Source organism: Chenopodium quinoa, unplaced genomic scaffold (genome assembly GCF_001683475.1).
Source record: "Chenopodium quinoa cultivar QQ74 unplaced genomic scaffold, ASM168347v1, whole genome shotgun sequence".
NCBI lineage: Eukaryota > Viridiplantae > Streptophyta > Magnoliopsida > Caryophyllales > Amaranthaceae > Chenopodium > Chenopodium quinoa.
The window spans coordinates 1,155,971-1,173,678 of record NW_018745281.1 but is presented as its reverse complement, the minus strand read 5'-3'; the positions used below and the strand labels follow the sequence as shown (position 1 = coordinate 1,173,678).

At 35.8% G+C, this 17,708-nt stretch overlaps 1 protein-coding gene across 5 annotated transcripts; it reads left to right on the top strand.

Annotated features, from left to right (window-relative positions):
* The first annotated feature begins 10,582 nt into the window (after positions 1-10,582).
* On the top strand, positions 10,583-17,407 carry LOC110711659 (general transcription factor IIH subunit 2-like). 5 transcript variants are annotated; one of them, XR_002509394.1, is made up of 6 exons: positions 10,583-11,145; positions 11,550-11,862; positions 12,208-12,637; positions 12,784-13,159; positions 16,804-17,095; positions 17,176-17,407. XR_002509394.1 is itself a non-coding variant. In XM_021890077.1 (5 exons), exons 2-5 carry the CDS (start codon positions 11,560-11,562, stop codon positions 16,947-16,949), a joined length of 1,287 nt encoding a protein of 428 aa, XP_021745769.1. In that variant the 5' UTR covers positions 10,590-11,145; positions 11,543-11,559; the 3' UTR covers positions 16,950-17,407. The 5 variants fall into 5 exon arrangements, 1 of the variants encoding a protein (XP_021745769.1); XR_002509393.1 differs by having other exon boundaries at positions 11,543-11,862; XR_002509392.1 differs by having other exon boundaries at positions 10,586-11,145; positions 12,176-12,637.
* Positions 17,408-17,708: the final 301 nt, after the last annotated feature.

The window sequence follows — 17,708 nt, the reverse complement described above, 5'->3', positions numbered from 1 at the left end:
ACAACTAAACTAATTTAATGTAATAAATCTATACTACTTAATGATATAAGACTATTGTCGGGTATTATATTTTTGTTTATATAGAATAAAAAATTTAAATTTATTCATGTATTGTGACCGACTGCTACTGTGCTAGGTAGAGCCATAGAGTGATAGAAGTGTCAAATTGGTTTTACATAAATTAATTTGGGTAAGTGTTGGGTCCGAATATGATCGAGTACAAATTGAATTTGGGTTAAGTCTAATTCGATTTGGGTAAATTATTACATTTTGGATAAACTTCGAATCAAGTAAGTTTAACCCCTCTAGTGCTAGGTGTATTTTTTTTTTTTAATATTTTTTTTTAACGAGTGGTAGGTAATTGTTGCACGTTTCATAGCTAGAGTTTGTAAATTGAATACGATTAACATAAATATGATCGAGGATCAATTGAAGTCACATGCTTAGTCATATCAATCTTAACAATTAAATAAAATGAAAAATTGTCAAAAATAATACAAACTTTCACCCATCCGCTAAAAACAAATCGAACTTTCGATTTTTTCTGTATAATATAAACTTTAGAGGGTATCCGCTTTAAATGAGACACTTTACCTACAACCTAAATGACCGGTAAACTTTTTTTTATTTTTATAAATTCTTTTAACAATTTAATTAACTCATAATTAAAACTTAAACCATAGTTAATTAACAAAAAAAAAAGTACTTCTCCCCACCGCCAGCCACCACTCCCTTCCCATCTCCTTCCCCGGCAATGCCCGACCCTCCGGCGATCCTCTGTCAGCGCCTCAACCCCTCCCATGCGCCGGCGACTTCATTTCCGGCATCCCTAACCCCCCCCCCCCTTCAATTCCCCAAATCTCTCTCCCTCTCCACGAAATCCCCCTCTTGCCCTACGAAAACCCCCAATTGCCCCTTCACCAGCCTCAAAAACCTTAACCGGTAAGGTTTCGCGGTGGGCGAAGGGGAAATTTGGGGTTTTTGTGGGTTTTCTTAGGGAGGGAGAGGAATTTCGTGGGTTTTTGTGGTGGGTGGGGAAGGGAGGGGGAAGGGTGGGGATGCCGGAAGTAGGTTTGCCGGTGCGGGGAAGGGGTGGCTGGTGGGGAGGGTTTTTTTTAAAAAAAAATAATAATAACAATATTTATTTTTTTTTAAAAAAAAGAAAAAAATCATTAAATAAATAAATTAAATTATCAAACCAATAAAAGAATGACACATGTCTCATGTACCTATTAATCAAGTCACTAACCGGTCATAACTTGTTCAAATCAGATACCCTCTAAAGTTTGTATTATTTAGAAAAAATCGAAAGTTCGACTTGTTTCTAGCAGACAGGTGGAAGTTTGTATTATTTTTGACAATTTAAGCTTTGATCGGTGGTCAATTCCAGGAGACTAGCTATAAGGCTGAGCTCGTGATCAACTACTTCATCTATGGTTATAGGCAAGTATAACAAGTTTCTAGCATCAAGCTTGGATGCTTTCTAATTTGAAGCAATAGGTATTTCTATTTCGCCTTATCAATAAAGAAGGATTATTAGTCCAGACACCATTGAAAAACATAAAGAGTAAGAGACCAAACCATAGACAGATAGCATTCACTCTAGGGCTTCAAAGCAGAGCCATCACTAACAACCTCCCATGAAACACGAAAGACTATAATTAATATCCTATAATCCTATTAATGAATAGCCGTAATGAGCGAAGTAGTGAGAAACAAGCACAAGTCGATGAATGCAAATTAAAATAAATTAAATAGCGAATTGATTCAAAAGTAAAACAAATTCCAATAATAATCTTTTCTTGAAACCAATATGGCAATAAGTATCAGTATTAATCAATGTCAAATGAACATATATGCTATTTTCCACTGACATAATTTTCAGCAAAAAATTACAATGCCTGGAAGTTGTACAGAATCCAACTTGTTAAAATAACTACCTAAAATTTAACTAATCATACCATATCATATCATATAATTGTATCGTATTGTATTGTATCATATCATATTATTCTCTGAAGTGTAACCTGTTATAAAAACCGGAAGCCTCCAAGAAGGAACTTCCGGTGTGGCGTGCGCCTGCATTTATTTAATTTCTTCACTGCCCAGAAGATGAACGTGCAGACACTAACATACCACCTCCCTCTCGTAATTTCTATGTTACTCCTGCATTAGGTACTCCAGGTTTATAAAGTTCATGTTATCTTGATGTGAACTTCTTATTATTTCAATTTGTATACGAAGTATATGTTATTTTTAAATAAGTACATGTTATTCTATACATGCATACTGTTTTTTTATATTCAACATCGATCATTTACTTCAGGTTTATAAAATTCATGTTATTTTAATTTATATACTCCCTCCGTCCCATATTGTAGTTATTGTTTTCCTATTTTGGAGAACCAAAATGTTGCTCCTATTTCTATTTTTGGATAGAATGTAAAGACATTATACCCTCATTTTTTTTAATTTTATTCATTGTAATTCCTAAATTACCCATAAATTTTCACTTGCTTTGTACATTTTTCCACTTTCTCTCTCTAACTTTTGCCTATTATTGTACTTTTCACCTTTTTTTAATGTAGTTCATCCACTTTCTACTCTCATTTCTTAAATACCGTGAAAAAACACAAGCAAGAACTATATATTGGGACGGAGGGAGTACATGTTATTTTTAAACAAGTACATGTTATTTTATACAAGCAATGCTGTTTTTTATATTCAACATCGATCATTTCACTGTATAAAGCTCTGGTGTTAATTTGAATATTCCATACAATTAACAATAATTTTCCTGTAATATTTAATTTTGTAAAAGAAGTGACAATACAAATAAGTTGGTTTTGAATACAAAAAATTATCAATTTTTATCATATTGTTTTAGCAAAAAATAAGTAAATAACATATTGTTTTAGCAAAATAACACAGGAATTAAGCAAAATAACATAAAGTTTAAGCAAATAACATAAGCATATTGGGTATGGAGTACCATAATCCTCAGTACTCCAGGAGTATATAATACTAACTCTTGTGGCAGTGGTAGGTGGTGGCTGATGGCGGGTCGGTTAATTTTTTGATATAGAAGTTATGGCGGTGGTGCCGTGGTGGGTGATGGATTTTTCAAGAGCAAGCTCAGAGCTTCCATGGAAAGGGGAAGGAAGGGAGGAGAGAGAGGGGGTTAGAATTAGGGAGTAAAGTTGGTGGGTTTAAAAATTTTAACAAGTAGTCCCTTCGTCCCCCCCCCCCCTTTTTGGCCCCATTGATAATTTATACTCGTAAGAGATAATATAGTTATGTGAAATTTTATTGAATTCGTCTCATTGTACATGTTATCAATTTTTTGTAATTTTTCTTTATGCTTATGAAAATGGAGATAAATATGTTTTAAGATATGTCTTAACCAACGTGAAAACTCAAATAGGGAAAAAAATTAGAGACGGATGGAGTAATAGACATTGTTAATTAGTGGAAACCAAGCCATTTCCAAAAATAGACATAGGGCGAAAATTAAGGGACATCCATTTTAAGCAAATGGGGTATAAATAAAGGGACGAGAGAGTATTTAAAACTTGTAAATAAGCACCTATTTTATAACATTGTGGATGCTTTCACGCTACAATTAGGAGAAAGCTCTTCCAATAAATGTTATTGCGTACTTAAGTTTCAAACACAAGACCTTGGTTATTTATTAATTGATCTAATCACTTTTTTGAGTTTTTGGTCAAGTGTTGTAAAATAAAAATTGTCGTCAAGTTACTTGATGTGTTTATGTTAGGAAAATAATCAAAGGGATTTAGAGAAAATCTTATTAGATAAGAAGATAAGTTTATTAAAACCTTATCCTTTTAATCCTCCAACTATAAACTAGATTTAAACCCGTGCGTATATTCATAGTTAAACTTAACATTTAATATTTAATCGAAATAACAAAATATTAATACATAATATTACTATTTTTTTTTAATCTTATACAATTAAGGTTCACACATATACAAATAAATCTTAAATCTTCCAGAGCAATTATGATCACCACTTGTCATCACATTCAAGAATTCATGGTGTTTAAATTCTACAATATGCTTCGTTGCCTGCAAAAGTTTTACGTTTATTTGTATGAAACATTAGATGAGTTTATATTGGATTGAAAAACTACTGGATTTAAAGTGGTGATAAAGTTTATTAAATATGATAAATTTTATTAACGTAGAATTTAATCTTTCAGCCGAATAAATGATAAATGATGAACATTTTTTTCAGGAAAAAGAGAACAGAAATATTTTTAGTTTCAATGATTACTGAAAACTGATATTATTTTATAATTGAACGTGATTTCATTTTTTTTATTAGTATTTATTTAAAAAATATTTTCAATTTTAAAAGATAATATATTATTTTTATAATAAATTTAAACCTTTAATTTTAATCCTACGTGGCGCTTTAAAATAATAATCCTACGTGACATAATCCTATACGTAACGCTCTAAAAATATTAATCCTACATGGCGCACTAATAATTTTTAAAAAATGAAAATCCTACGTGGCTCTCTAAAATCTTGGGAAAAAACTCCCTTAAATATATATACTAGTTTGGTGCCTGGGCGATGCCCACATGATATATAAGATTTAGGATAAACTTTGGGTGTGAATATTAAATACGGTCGTATAATCCCTTTTGATAATTTATATAGTAGTGTACTTTTTGTAGTTTTGCTTGTAAATAGATATCTATGTTATTATTGACTTGAAACTATTAATATTGAACTTAAATTATTTTTACTGAATTGAAAATATTTTCAGAAAACTAAAATTATTTTTTACTGAACTTAAATTATGTTATTATTAACTTGAAATTATTTTATTGAATTTAAATTACTTGCATACTGTTTTCTTTTCTTAGTTTGGGGTTGCTTTTGAGGTTGAGTAAGATCATTGGAACTAAACGAAGAAGCTACATTTGAATTTGAAGTGAGCTTGCAACCCCTTTTGTTATGTCCTTGACCACCACAATGACTACATCTCATCTGTATAACTATTTTCTTCATCTTCATTCCCACTTGCAGTCACCTCCCCGACTTGTTGGTCTATTTTTGAGCTTCTTAAAAGGGGCAGCCAAGATATTCTGATTATTTGATGATGGCCATTCATGAGGACCATTTAAAGGCTCCATTGGGAAATCATAAGCCTTTAAATAAGTTTCCTATCTAAACCAAGGGGCAACATAGTGCTCGGGTTGCTCTTTTGCACTCCAAATAGCAGCTACTGCATGGTTGCATGGTACGCCGCTGATTTGCCATGCATTACATGAGCAAGTCTTCTCTAATAAATTACCACAAACCTAGTTTGAGTTATCCCTTCCCTTACACCGTATGTGAACCTTCCATCCCAAAATGCACAGCACCCTCTTGCATTGATCTTAGACATTTCTAGCTTTTGTTGAATCCTAGGACATAACAAATTAATTTAGGAAAAATTGCATTAAATAATACGACCTTTGCTCCGTCCGCTAAAAACAAGTTGACCTTTTGTTTATTTCAGAATAATACGACCTTTAGGGGTACTCCGTTTTGAACAAGTTATTTTACCTACAACCTGAATAACCGATTAAAATTTTCAATAAATTCGTTTAATAATCTAATTAACACTTAATTAAAATTTTAATTATGGTTAATTAATAATTAAAATCTTAAAAAAAATAAAATACCCACCTCCACCACCAGCCACCCTTTCCCCTTCCCCTTCCCCTTCCCCTTCCCCGGCGACCTTTACCCTTCCCCAGCGACCCTCCCCTTCCCAGCCCCAACCTCTGGCTCCCAGTCCACCCACTTAACCACCCCCCTCCCCTGTCGCACCGCTGAAGTCGCCTCCCTTCCCAGCCCACACCGCCGAATAAAACCGCCACCACCTTCCTCGTAACCCCCTTCCCTCCCCTCGAAACCCCTCCTCTACCCCAACCCACACCACCGAAACCGCATTAAGTCTACACCGGCTCCTAGATCTCAACCGAAACCACCCTCACCCACCAAAACCCGAAACCCTAACCCCGACTTGAACCGCAACCACCCTCACTAGAGGTTGGGGATTGTTTGGTTTTCGAAGGTGGGGTTTTTTAGGATAGGATGAGGGTCTGGTTGGGTGGGGGTGGTGGTTTCGGGTCAAGGTGGAGGTGGGAGTGGTGGTTTCGGGTTTGGGTGGCGATGTGAGTGGTGGTTCCGGGGTCTGGGTTTGGTTGGGGTGGCGATGGGTGGTCGCGACGGGATATAAGGGGGAAAGGGAGGGGATGCCAGCAGTGAAGGTGCGTCGCCGGGGGCTGTTGCGGGGAGGGAGGTTTTGGTAGTGGGAGGTGGGGAGAGGGGGCTGCCGGAGGGGGAGGTGGGGGTTGGGTTGGGGTTATTTTTTTCCTTTTCTTTTTTTTTTTTAAAAAAAAAACAATTAATAATCTTTTAAAAATTAAAAACATTAAAAAAATTTAAAAAACAAATAAAATTTTCAAACCAATCAAACAATGACACGTGTCCATATAACCTGTTAATCAAGTTAATAACCGGTCATAACTTGTTTAAAGCGGACACCCCCCAAAGGTCGTATTATTCTGAAATAAACAAAAAGTGGACTTTTTTTTAACGGATGGAGCAAAGGTCGTATTATTTAATGCAATTTTTCCTAAAAAAAACTACCACGTTCATTTTTTTATGAAGTCTTTCCATGAGACTTTCTCTAATATCCTCAAGAATAGTTATGATAGGTTTATGCCTTGAGTTTAAGATGTAAGCATTAAAAACCTCACTCATATTATTATCAATGTTGTCACAACTGGATTGTGATGTATATAAAAAGCCCTACACCATTTTTGGTAGTTCCTATGCAACAAGTCATTGGCTGCTGCTTGTGAAATGCTTTTGAATTCTTCAATTTTGGCATTGAAAGCATTTTCTGTAGTGCATTTTGCTATCGCCCAAAACCACCTTCTGTATTCTTGGCCTCCACCACATTTATCTCTGAAGTTGCAATACACATGTCGCGCACAACACCTAACCTCAGCCATTGGCCATACCTCACTAACAACCTTGATTTAGCCTTTTTGTTGATCTGACATAATGGTGTAACCAGCCCCATCCACTGCACCTAAGTCTTAATCATGGGCAAGTAAATCCATAAACTAAGACCACCTATCACCACTTTCTACTTCAACAACAGCCCATGCTATTGGAAACTTTTTATTGTTCCCATCCCTTCCCACCGCAACAAGTAATTGGCCTCCAAATGGACCTTTCAAGAAGCAACCATCAAGTGATATAAAGGGTCTACAACCAGCTAGGAACCTTTTCCTCAATGCTTCAAAAGAAACATGCATTCCCTCAAAGACCCCACCATTCAACTTAAAAACAACCGAATTATTACGGTTCGCCTTTTATATTTCTAATGCATACCTATTCAATAACCCAAATTGCTCCCTAAATTCACCAAGGATCAATGATTGACCTTCTCTTCTTGCTCTAACAGCTAACCACAACGACACTTTAATACCCCAATCATGCCAAATAGTTCTATAATTTCTCGTAATTTCATATATGGATTAATCTTAAACTTTTTTTTATGTAATGATTAGCAACCCAGATAGAAGAGATTTTTCTCACTTTGGATGTCCAACCACATGCGTGATTAGGAACATGAGTTTTGACATGGATTGTCCTCTTTTTCCCTGCCAAGACGCCCAAATTCTCCACGGATAACCTTCTACTTTACATGCAGCATGCAATCTGTTCTTGTCATTCCTTTTAAATTTCACATCTCTCCCATGGTTGACACAATAATCTGTGATTGCCTGATTTTATTGAGTAGCATTATCAAACTCTTGACCTACATAAAATGCAGTCTCTTGTGGTATTGTACCAACCTTGTAGCTATTGTTATTTAGTCTAGCAGGCTTCTGTTTTGGTGCACTTACCAAATAACCATGGTCTTCCTCATCACTAGATTCCCCAGAGCTTTCTAACGCACTTGAGTAGTCATAGTCACTATCCATTCCTGTAGCTTGCACACCTTTACTCTCGGAAACTCTATTCAATTGTGCCAATTCTTCTTGAAGCGCTCTCTCTTTCTCTTTTTTTCATCTTCCTTCATTTTTTCTCTAGCTGTCACAATCTCCTCATCATCCATATCACTACCTTCCTCATCATAATCTATTCCATCATGACAAAGATTCACTACTAGAAAACATCTTATCAACGACGGAAAAAATCCCTCGGAAAACCCTGAAATTCCATCGGAACGCACCGTCGCATTACATTTTGTAAGAATTTCACTGTTTTCCGTCGGAAATGTCCAAACCGACGGAATTTCCGACGGATTTTATCCTGTCGGAGTCAAATTTGACTTAAATGGAAAGTCCGTCGCAAACTTATGACAGATCATATTTCGTAGGAAGAAGCTTAGCTTCCGACGGAAATTTTCGTCGGAAAAGTCAATAAAAAAAAAAAAGCAGCCCCACCCCCGCCACCAGCCTACACCACCCACCACCACCACGTCCAACCCATTTTCCCAACCCACACCACCCACCCCACAGACCCGGACCACCACCCACCCCCCCCCCCCCACACAGAACCCCCCATACACCCAAACCACCACCCACCCCACACCACCCATACCCTACAAAACAGCCCCACCTACCCCTACCCACTGCCCACAACCCAAACCCACCTACCCCTAATACCACCGCCACCCCGTAACCCATCACCCCCACCCCACCCCACCACCACCGACACCACTACACCACACCACACCACCACCCAAAAAAAACGCAACAAAAATACCGAATTAACCCAAAAAATCCAAATAAAACCGAATTCACCCAAATAAACGCAAAAAAAACCGAATTAATCTGAAAATTAAACAACGAAAATCAAAAATTAAACGACTGAAAAAAAACCAAATAAAAAAAATTATATTAACACAATATAATTAAAAAAAATCCAGAAAATTCAAAAAACCGAAAATTAAACAACGAAAATCAAAAGAAATATATAATTACACAATTACAATTACATACAAAATTACACTCAAACCTAAATTAAAAGATCTACAAAAACAAAAACCTTGAAAGGGAGTTAATTTTGTTTATTATTGTTGACGATGGCTGGACGGCCGTTGATGTTGATTGTTGTTGTTGACGATGGATGGACGACGGACCGTTGATTGTTGTTGTTGTTGTTGTAGAAGAGAAGATGACAGGAGAGAGAAAGAGAATGAAGGAGGAGAGGAGATTAGAGAGGAAGAGGAAGAGGAAGAGGAAGAGGAAGAGAGAGGCGGAAAGAGAAATGAAAGGGGAGGGGGATTAGGGCTCCGGGTTTTTATGGTTGTTTTTTTTATTATTTTTTTTATTTTAATTAAAGGCCAAAATCCGTCGGAATAAGTATATATTTCGTCGGAAAATAAATGTTCCGACGGAATATTCCGCAGGAAGTTTAATGTTCCGAAAGCTTCCGACGGAATATTCTGTCGGAAAGCTTATATTTTCCTACTGATTTATTTTCCGTCGGAAATTTCCTACGGAATAAAAATCCGTTGGAATTTCTGTTTTTTCTGACGGAAATACGTGTCTGTTGGAAACTGTCCGTCGGAATTTGGCCTATTTCTAGTAGTGATTGACTACCCCCATCTCAAATACATCACCAATTGGTGACTCTTGAAGTGCATAATCACCCCTTTCATACATAGCATCATCGTCACCAGTTAACATACTAAAAAATGATCTCGTTTCTCCAATCAAATTAATCTCTTTGTTAAGATCATATTCTAATTGAGTCTCCTGGGTGGTTGCAACATCATGTTCACAATATATATGAACCAATCAATATTCAAGAACAAGACTTACAAAACGAGCAAAAGAAGTGTTGTTGTACTCTAAAAATATAATCCCATCTTTCATAGTTCTCTTTGGGTCTAAATAATGCAGCTTTATGACATTATTATACCCCAAACCTGCTATAACAGATCTAACATACGATGTGTCCAGATTATCCTAACACATGTTAATCAAACCACCTTCATATATTAACCCACTCTCCCCTTCACGCCATGATCATCTATGGTGTATAACAATACAAGGTTTAGGGTCTAGTAAGTAGTAACTCTGTATCATGTAAATTAAAACAACTGTATTAATACTCCACATACATGAAAGAACACTGACTAAGGCAAATAACAATTCTTTTTTAACTAACATGCAATATAAGTACTAATGCAATCTAGCAATTTCACAAACATACCAAGTGTAACAAGTAGCAATGGACATAAATAAAAATAGAGTTGTTGAAACAGGGAAAACAAGAAAATATATACCCTAACCCAATTTTCATCAACCAATTCAAATCCTTCTAACATACATGTAATTCAAGTGATATATTCAGAAGTAGACTTAAAAAAATCCTAATTCAAGATCATAATTCAATATTACATCCAATAAATCACTAAAACCTTTCGTAAATAAAGCACATAATTGAAGTGTAAATTTGATAGGAAATTCTCAAATAAATTAAGATACTCACATGTTGGCTGCCGACATTCATCCTTGTCACTTGATTTGCAAGACCTTTAATCCCCTTTTTTCCATTTCCCAATTTGTCATATAAGCTTTGCAAGAGGTTTTGTTGTTTCTTTTTTTTTTATTAATTTTTTGGTTTTAAGAGTCTTCATTACTTTATTAGAAAGGGTTTTTTTAGCGCTAAGTTATAGTAATACTCCGTGTGTCGTTTTAAATTTTTTTTTTTAATCTTTTAACGGTACACAAACGAGGTTAAACAAGAGCACCCATGTGATTAGAAAAAAAGTTTACTCACTTCCTTTATTTGTTGAAAGTTGGGTACCTATTATCATATCTTAACTCGATACGTTCCAGATGTGACCCATTGCGAGATGCGTTTGTTTTTCTGGGTGTTTAGAGAGCTTCAAGGGAGCAGGGATGAGAATCAATCCTAGAATTTCCTGAAATTGGGAGAGAAGATCTAACCACTTGAGCTATTCTCAATCTCACTCGACATGTGTTCTTTGAAATTGAACAACTTTCCCCGCTTTGGAACTTTTTTCATGTGTACTCTGCGGTCACGGTACTCTCCTTCTCTTTCCTCCATTGACGCTGCTTCTGAGGTAAAGCTGTTTTTTTTCAATCATCGAATATCAATTTTACAATTTACTCAATTTAGGGTTCTTCTATTGGGGGATTATTGAAACATTGGTTATAATTTCTGAAAGATTATAATGAGAATTTAATTGCTAGATTATAGTCAATTTAGGGTTTTTCTAAGGTTGATTATTGAACTATTGGTTGTAATTACTCAAATATTATAACGAAAAATTTCATTGCTAGAATTTTGCTTTTTAAATTCTTAAGCCACAAGAATATAATTTGATAATTGAATCTAATTTGGTTGCTAATGAGTTGCAGAACCCTTAAATGTTAGGATGGAACTATGAAAATGGAATTTTTCTCCCTGTTATGGAACTATGATTTGTATAAAAGTACCTGATTTTGAAAATATTTCAGTCTTTAGATTTTAGATAATGAGCAGCATTGAACATAGGGAGGTTAGCAATACTAGAGGAAAACGGCTTGGCCGAGACGAAGACGAGGATGATGAAGATGAGGATAATGATATGTCTGCTTGGGAGAGAGCCTACACTGATGAGAGATCATGGGAGTCTTTGCAAGAAGACGAGTCTGGGCTACTTCGTCCAATTGATAATAAGTCCATGTACCACGCTCAATACCGCCGACGTATCCGTTCCATCTCTTCTACCTCAACTTCTGCTCGAATTCAGAAAGGCCTTATTCGATATATCTATGTTGTCATGGATTTCTCCAGGGTAATGAATTTCCTACCATGTAGTCTTCTCTTTATAACTAAAATTCAATCATCACTGCTAGCCATAAGTACATAGCTTATGCTTTAAGCCTTGAGTTGCTGATCATGAGTTTAAAGATTTGATTTGCACTAGTCTTAAGTTGGATAAGTGCATGACTGGGAAAATTATGATAATGCTTGGATTACTATTCAGTGTAGTGAGGGCTTGAAATATCGAAAAGATTGTTTTTTGAGTAGCTACTCATTCAGTCATTATTGGTGTATTATTCTGATATTTCTATTCTCAGTCTAAAACCTTGAATCCTTCTCTGTAGGCAGCTGCAGAGATGGATTTCAAACCAAGCAGAATGGCAGTTGTTGCCAAACATGTGGAGGCTTTCATAAGAGAGTTTTTTGACCAGAATCCACTTAGTCAAATTGGTCTTGTGGGGATTAAAGATGGCATTGCTCATTGCTTAACGGATATGGGTGGTAGCCCAGAGTCTCATATTATGGCTTTGATGAAGAAGTTGGAGTGTTCAGGGGATGCGTCTTTACAGAACGCCCTAGAACTTGTTCATGAATGCTTAAATCAAATTCCATCATATGGTCATCGCGAAGTTCTTATTTTGTATTCGGCTCTTAGTACCTGTGATCCAGGTGACATAATGGAGACTATTCAGAAATGCAAAAAGTCGAAGATTAGGTGTTCAATAGTAGGTCTTTCTGCAGAGATGTTTATTTGCAAACATATATGCCAGGAAACAGGTGGATCATATGCTATTGCTTTGGATGAGGTGAGTTGTACTACTGAAAGTTTGTATGATATGAAATTGATCCTATCTGTGTGCCGAAATGGTGAAGATATTTGTGCTGATGATTGTATAATATACTCTTCTAAAATGTATGTACTATTCTCTGAATTAGTTTTCCCTCCTTGTAGTTCCATCTGAAAGAGTTGTTGCTGGAGCATGCACCACCTCCTCCAGCTATTGCTGAATATGCAACTGCTAACTTGATCAAGATGGGATTTCCACAAAGAGCGGCGGAAGGTGTGGTCTCAATATGTGTATGTCATAAGGAGGCTAAGGTTGGTGCTGGATACACCTGTCCTAGATGCAAGGCTCGTGTTTGTGAGCTGCCCACAGAATGTCGCATATGTGGGCTAACACTTGTTTCTTCTCCCCATTTAGCAAGGTCATATCATCATCTCTTCCCAATAACACCCTTTGATGAGGTGTCTTTTTCAAATGGGAATATTGCGGGACAGAAATCACTCGAAACATGTTTTGGATGCATGCAGAGTCTGACAAATCCTGGTAAGCATCATACAAAAGAAGTTAGGATTTCAGTTGGTTTATTATACGTAGCTATTATGTTGTCTGACTGAGATTTCCCCTCTTTCTTAAATGCAACCTTTGGTTTGATTGGCTGGTGTAATATAATCATATAATCTGTCTGGTTAGTGACTCAGTGTGATCACCTGTCTAGTTGATTTTTTTACGTTGTATTTCAGAGAGCAAAAGGGCGATTACTTGTCTTAGTGGCTTTGTGATTTGTGACATGACCTGCTATAGTGTACAACCAGATCTTGCTAGGTTACGCATGTGGTAGGATTCGGGAGCTAGACTTATATTGATTTTCCTGCCATAGACATTGCTTTTGATGAATATTTATGTGATTGTTGCTTATGAAAACTGAATGATCTATCTTGACTATGGCCTTATTTGGAAACTGAATGATCAAAACATATAGCTGTTAGTTGTCATAGTAGCTACTTACTGTTGTAATTTTATTTAGCTGTAAGATATCAGTTGTCAGAAAAGTGTTGTGTACGTAGTATAATTAGTTTGTCTTTGCATTTTTCCAATCCATACAATCAGCTTTTGTATTATTAGAAAAAGAAAGGATCAAATTTCTACCTACACCCCAAAAGATATATTTTTAGCTTCCTAAAACATTATCTTTACCTCTAAAAGACACAGTAAAACACTGACTTACTAAATTCTTCTTTTATACCTTTTTTTAAAGTCAAAACTCTAAGAGCTATTTAGATATCTGTTTCTGTGAGTCCTACGTCTTATTGGTCTGTTGGAAGAAACACACTTGGATATTTAGTCTGGCAATGAGACAATGATTATTTTATTTTACAGAGTATTTATCTTTTTATTATTATTATTTTCTTACTGTATGTTTCCTAGGATAGTTTCTCCCAGAATGCTTACTGCATCACGATTTAAGAGGTAGGTTTGGGTAATTATTCATTATTTTGCTTCTACTGTTACATTCATTATAGAACGGCAAAACACTAGTCATTATTTAGCTTGGAATGTATTGGCCTAATCTTTTTTTTTTTTTTTTTTTTCTGAATATTCTTTCTGCAATAAAAAAGAGTGAGAGTATGGTGCTAGTCAGCTAGTGTATTGATAGTGTTATGCCTTATGTGATGTCTATCATTTGTCCATCACATAAGTGCTAATGCTGAAGCAGTGCGGAGTTCACAATACCCACAATCTGGCTCATTGCATGTTTGTCCCTCTAAGATCCAGTATATTTAAATATGCATAGAAAAAGGGCGAGAAAAGAGCCTTGAAGCACTGCCTAGAGAATGTTTAACAAAGTTCCAGAACAATTTAGGTGCCTTGTGAATGCCAGTAAGTTAGTGATCTTAACGGTTAGGAAACTCTATTCTTAATGATCTTAGAAAGCAAACTGTTAGGACATTTGGCTATTTTTCTAGGTCCAGTCCTGCATAACATCTACAACTTCAATAGCTTGAGAGGTCGTGCTCACAATAACAGACTCTCACCTGACTATGCTATACCATGGTTTTAAAAGCATAGGGCCACTATGAAGTTGGTAAACTAATTAAATGATTTAATTTAATATGTGTCCCTTTCAGCAGGTAGCCATCTTCCAGCGTGAATACTTAGTTCAGTTAAGTCCCTGAATCTATTGGTTTAGGTGGGAATCTCTATAACGTTTGTAATATAAAGATCTTATATTGTACACAAACTGCTCTCACATTGAGCAGATGGAGAAAATGAGTAACAATTAGAAATGGAGGGAAAACCCATATCATATGTCCTCATGTCCTGTGGACTAGGATCTGGTGGACCATCAGATCATTGGTAGAATTCTAGTACCATCAGATCATTGTGAGGTGAATTTTGGAAACAAGGTGAATCTAACTTTTTCGGAAAAGAAGTCATTGCAAACTGGTCTAGCATCTAATTGTTAAAATTTCCTGGAATATTGTAGATGGCTACTTATTAGCCTTGTTATTCTAATTTATATTAATCAGTATGAAATTTAAGAATTATTTTGGCAATTTATCCCTTCCCTTTCTGTCACAAATTACTTGTTTCTTATAATAGCCCTGATAAATGGTGAGGCTGGATCCTGATTCAAAATTTTCTCAACCCCTTCTTTTGCTCAATCTAAATGCTATGAATGGTTGACTGTGCCAAAAAATTGAGTATTGCTTGTGTATTATAAACAGATGTGAAAGCCTCAAAGTCTAGAGACATGTATTCCTTCCGTCACTTTTCTATGGTTACGTTTGGTTTTTTACATGGGTAATCAGAAAAAGACTTTGGGAGTAGATAAATGTTTCGATAAATATTTGTTTAGGGAATAGGTAAATATTTTGATATGGAAATATTTGATTTGGGAGTAGATAAATGTTTTGATAAATGGAAATAGTTGCTTTGAAAATATGCAAATGTTTTGGTAAATGGGAATAGTTACATTGAAAGTAGGTTATATTATGGTAAATGTATTGGGAGTGAATATATGGGGATAAAAGTGTAAAGTTAGTATTCTATTTTAGGAAATTTAAGAAATGTAACCTTAGAAAGGTGACACCCAAAATAGAATATGTTACCATGGAGGGAGTATTTTGATAATTTTCTTGTTAACTGAACTAAGTGAAAGATAAAGGAACAATAACTGACACTTTTTCAACCATTTGGGATTGATATAGAGTAGGAGCATAAAGGCCCTACTGCTGTGGGACTTGGGCGGAGGGGGTGGGGAAGGTATGTCGTTGATAGAGTTATGTTATCGGATTTGGTTGCCAGATGCATTTGCATGACTTCTTCCAGGGGTTGAAAATTGAATGCATCACTGTGATCAACTGAAGCTGTGTTTCTGGGAAATAAGAGATGATTTGTGATTTGAGTCCGGAGTAAATGGTGTTGATCTGAGTGAAATATCTGACAATATTTTCCGTTCGAGAGGAATCTTATTGGCTAGATGCAAATTTGAAGGTCTAAAAGTGTGTAAGTACTTTTGATTTGGGATCTTCAGCTGATTGATAGCAAGTGCTCTGGCAGCTTAAAGTCTTGTCAAGCTGTCCACCTGAACTTTCCTCTGATTTATCTAATACTGAAGTTGCTTGTAAGTTACTAAGTTGTTATCTAGTCTTGCTTATAAGTCCCTCCGTATTTTATTACTTGCATATTACTTGTTATCTAGTTTTAGGAGGAATAGTAGAAAGTAAGCTAGTGGGGAGTAAATAGTAAAATTTTATTAAAAGTTTCCAAAAAACATAGTAAAATGTTATTACTAGTGGGGAAGAAAATAGTAAAATATTATTAAAAGTTTCCAATAAAAGGAAATGGAGCAAGTAATAAAATACGGAGGGAGTAAGCACTATCTTTCAGTAGGCAGGGAAAACAGTAAAACACTTAATATCACTATCACTAGTAAGAAATCGGTGTAAGATGGGGGGCCTGTGGTGGAGTTAGCTTACTAATAGAGTATCTGATAGTAATGGTACATTTCACTTGTCAGTATATATGACATTGGAATTAAAAAGGCGGGAAATCCTTTTGCAGTCAGTAAGCTTGTCGTCTTGCTTTAGCTGTTTGTTGCTCTGTTCTTGAGACAAAAGCATTTTTTTATTAGTGAGATGATTTTTATTTATTGATCTTCTTACAAATTTATTTGGTTCATGCAGGGACTGGATCCATTTACTGTGTTAAATGCCCAAAATGCAAAAAGTATTTCTGCATTGATTGTGACATTTATATTCATGAAAGTTTGCATAATTGCCCGGGCTGTGAGAGTTTAAGACATTCCACTCCAGTCAATGCTGGTGTATAATGAAAGACCTGTACTTTCTCTCTCCCCCTATGACGAATGTTAAGATTTATCTCTTTATTGCTGCTGGAGCTGACTGTAGTCAATTGGTTTAGTTGCATCTGTTGCCTCTGCAGCCACTGCCTCTAACACCGGATAAACACATTTTTGTAAGCCTTCAGGATTACATATTGTTTGGATCTTTCATCTGATTTTGAGTCCTTTCACCCTGATATAGTCTTCTCCACAGATGTATGCTGTGAGCTGAGGTCTCGGTCGTGATTTGAAGAGATATTACAGTTAAGTTATATGGGCAATGTGATTTCTCCCGGTAACAGTTCTCTTGTATACTAGTATGAGTTATTGACAGTAGTCTGACTAGTCATTAGATAATGTTAAAGAAAATTTTGTCTTGAGAGTAAAAAGGGGCATGGCCTCGGATTGGAAGATCCAATAGAAATCGATTTACATTCTTTATTCCCCTTGTTCTTATTATTTTATTTTATTTGGCTTTTAACTCTGTTTGGCTGACTTCTGGGAAAGCTTTGAGGAGGTGAAAACAGAACCTTAGCCAAACAGGGTTTGCTTATAATTTGGGTTCGAGTTATGGAAAGTAAATCCTTGTAAATTCAATTCCAAACAAGATCTTGATTCAGAAATGATGAGCGTTTGAATTGAATCAAAGCTTTGCTATGAATTGTTGCTCTTTCGTGCTTAAAGCTCTAACTGGATTTCAGTTGAGAAGTACAAATTGTTTTTGGGTATGATGAAATAAATGTGGAA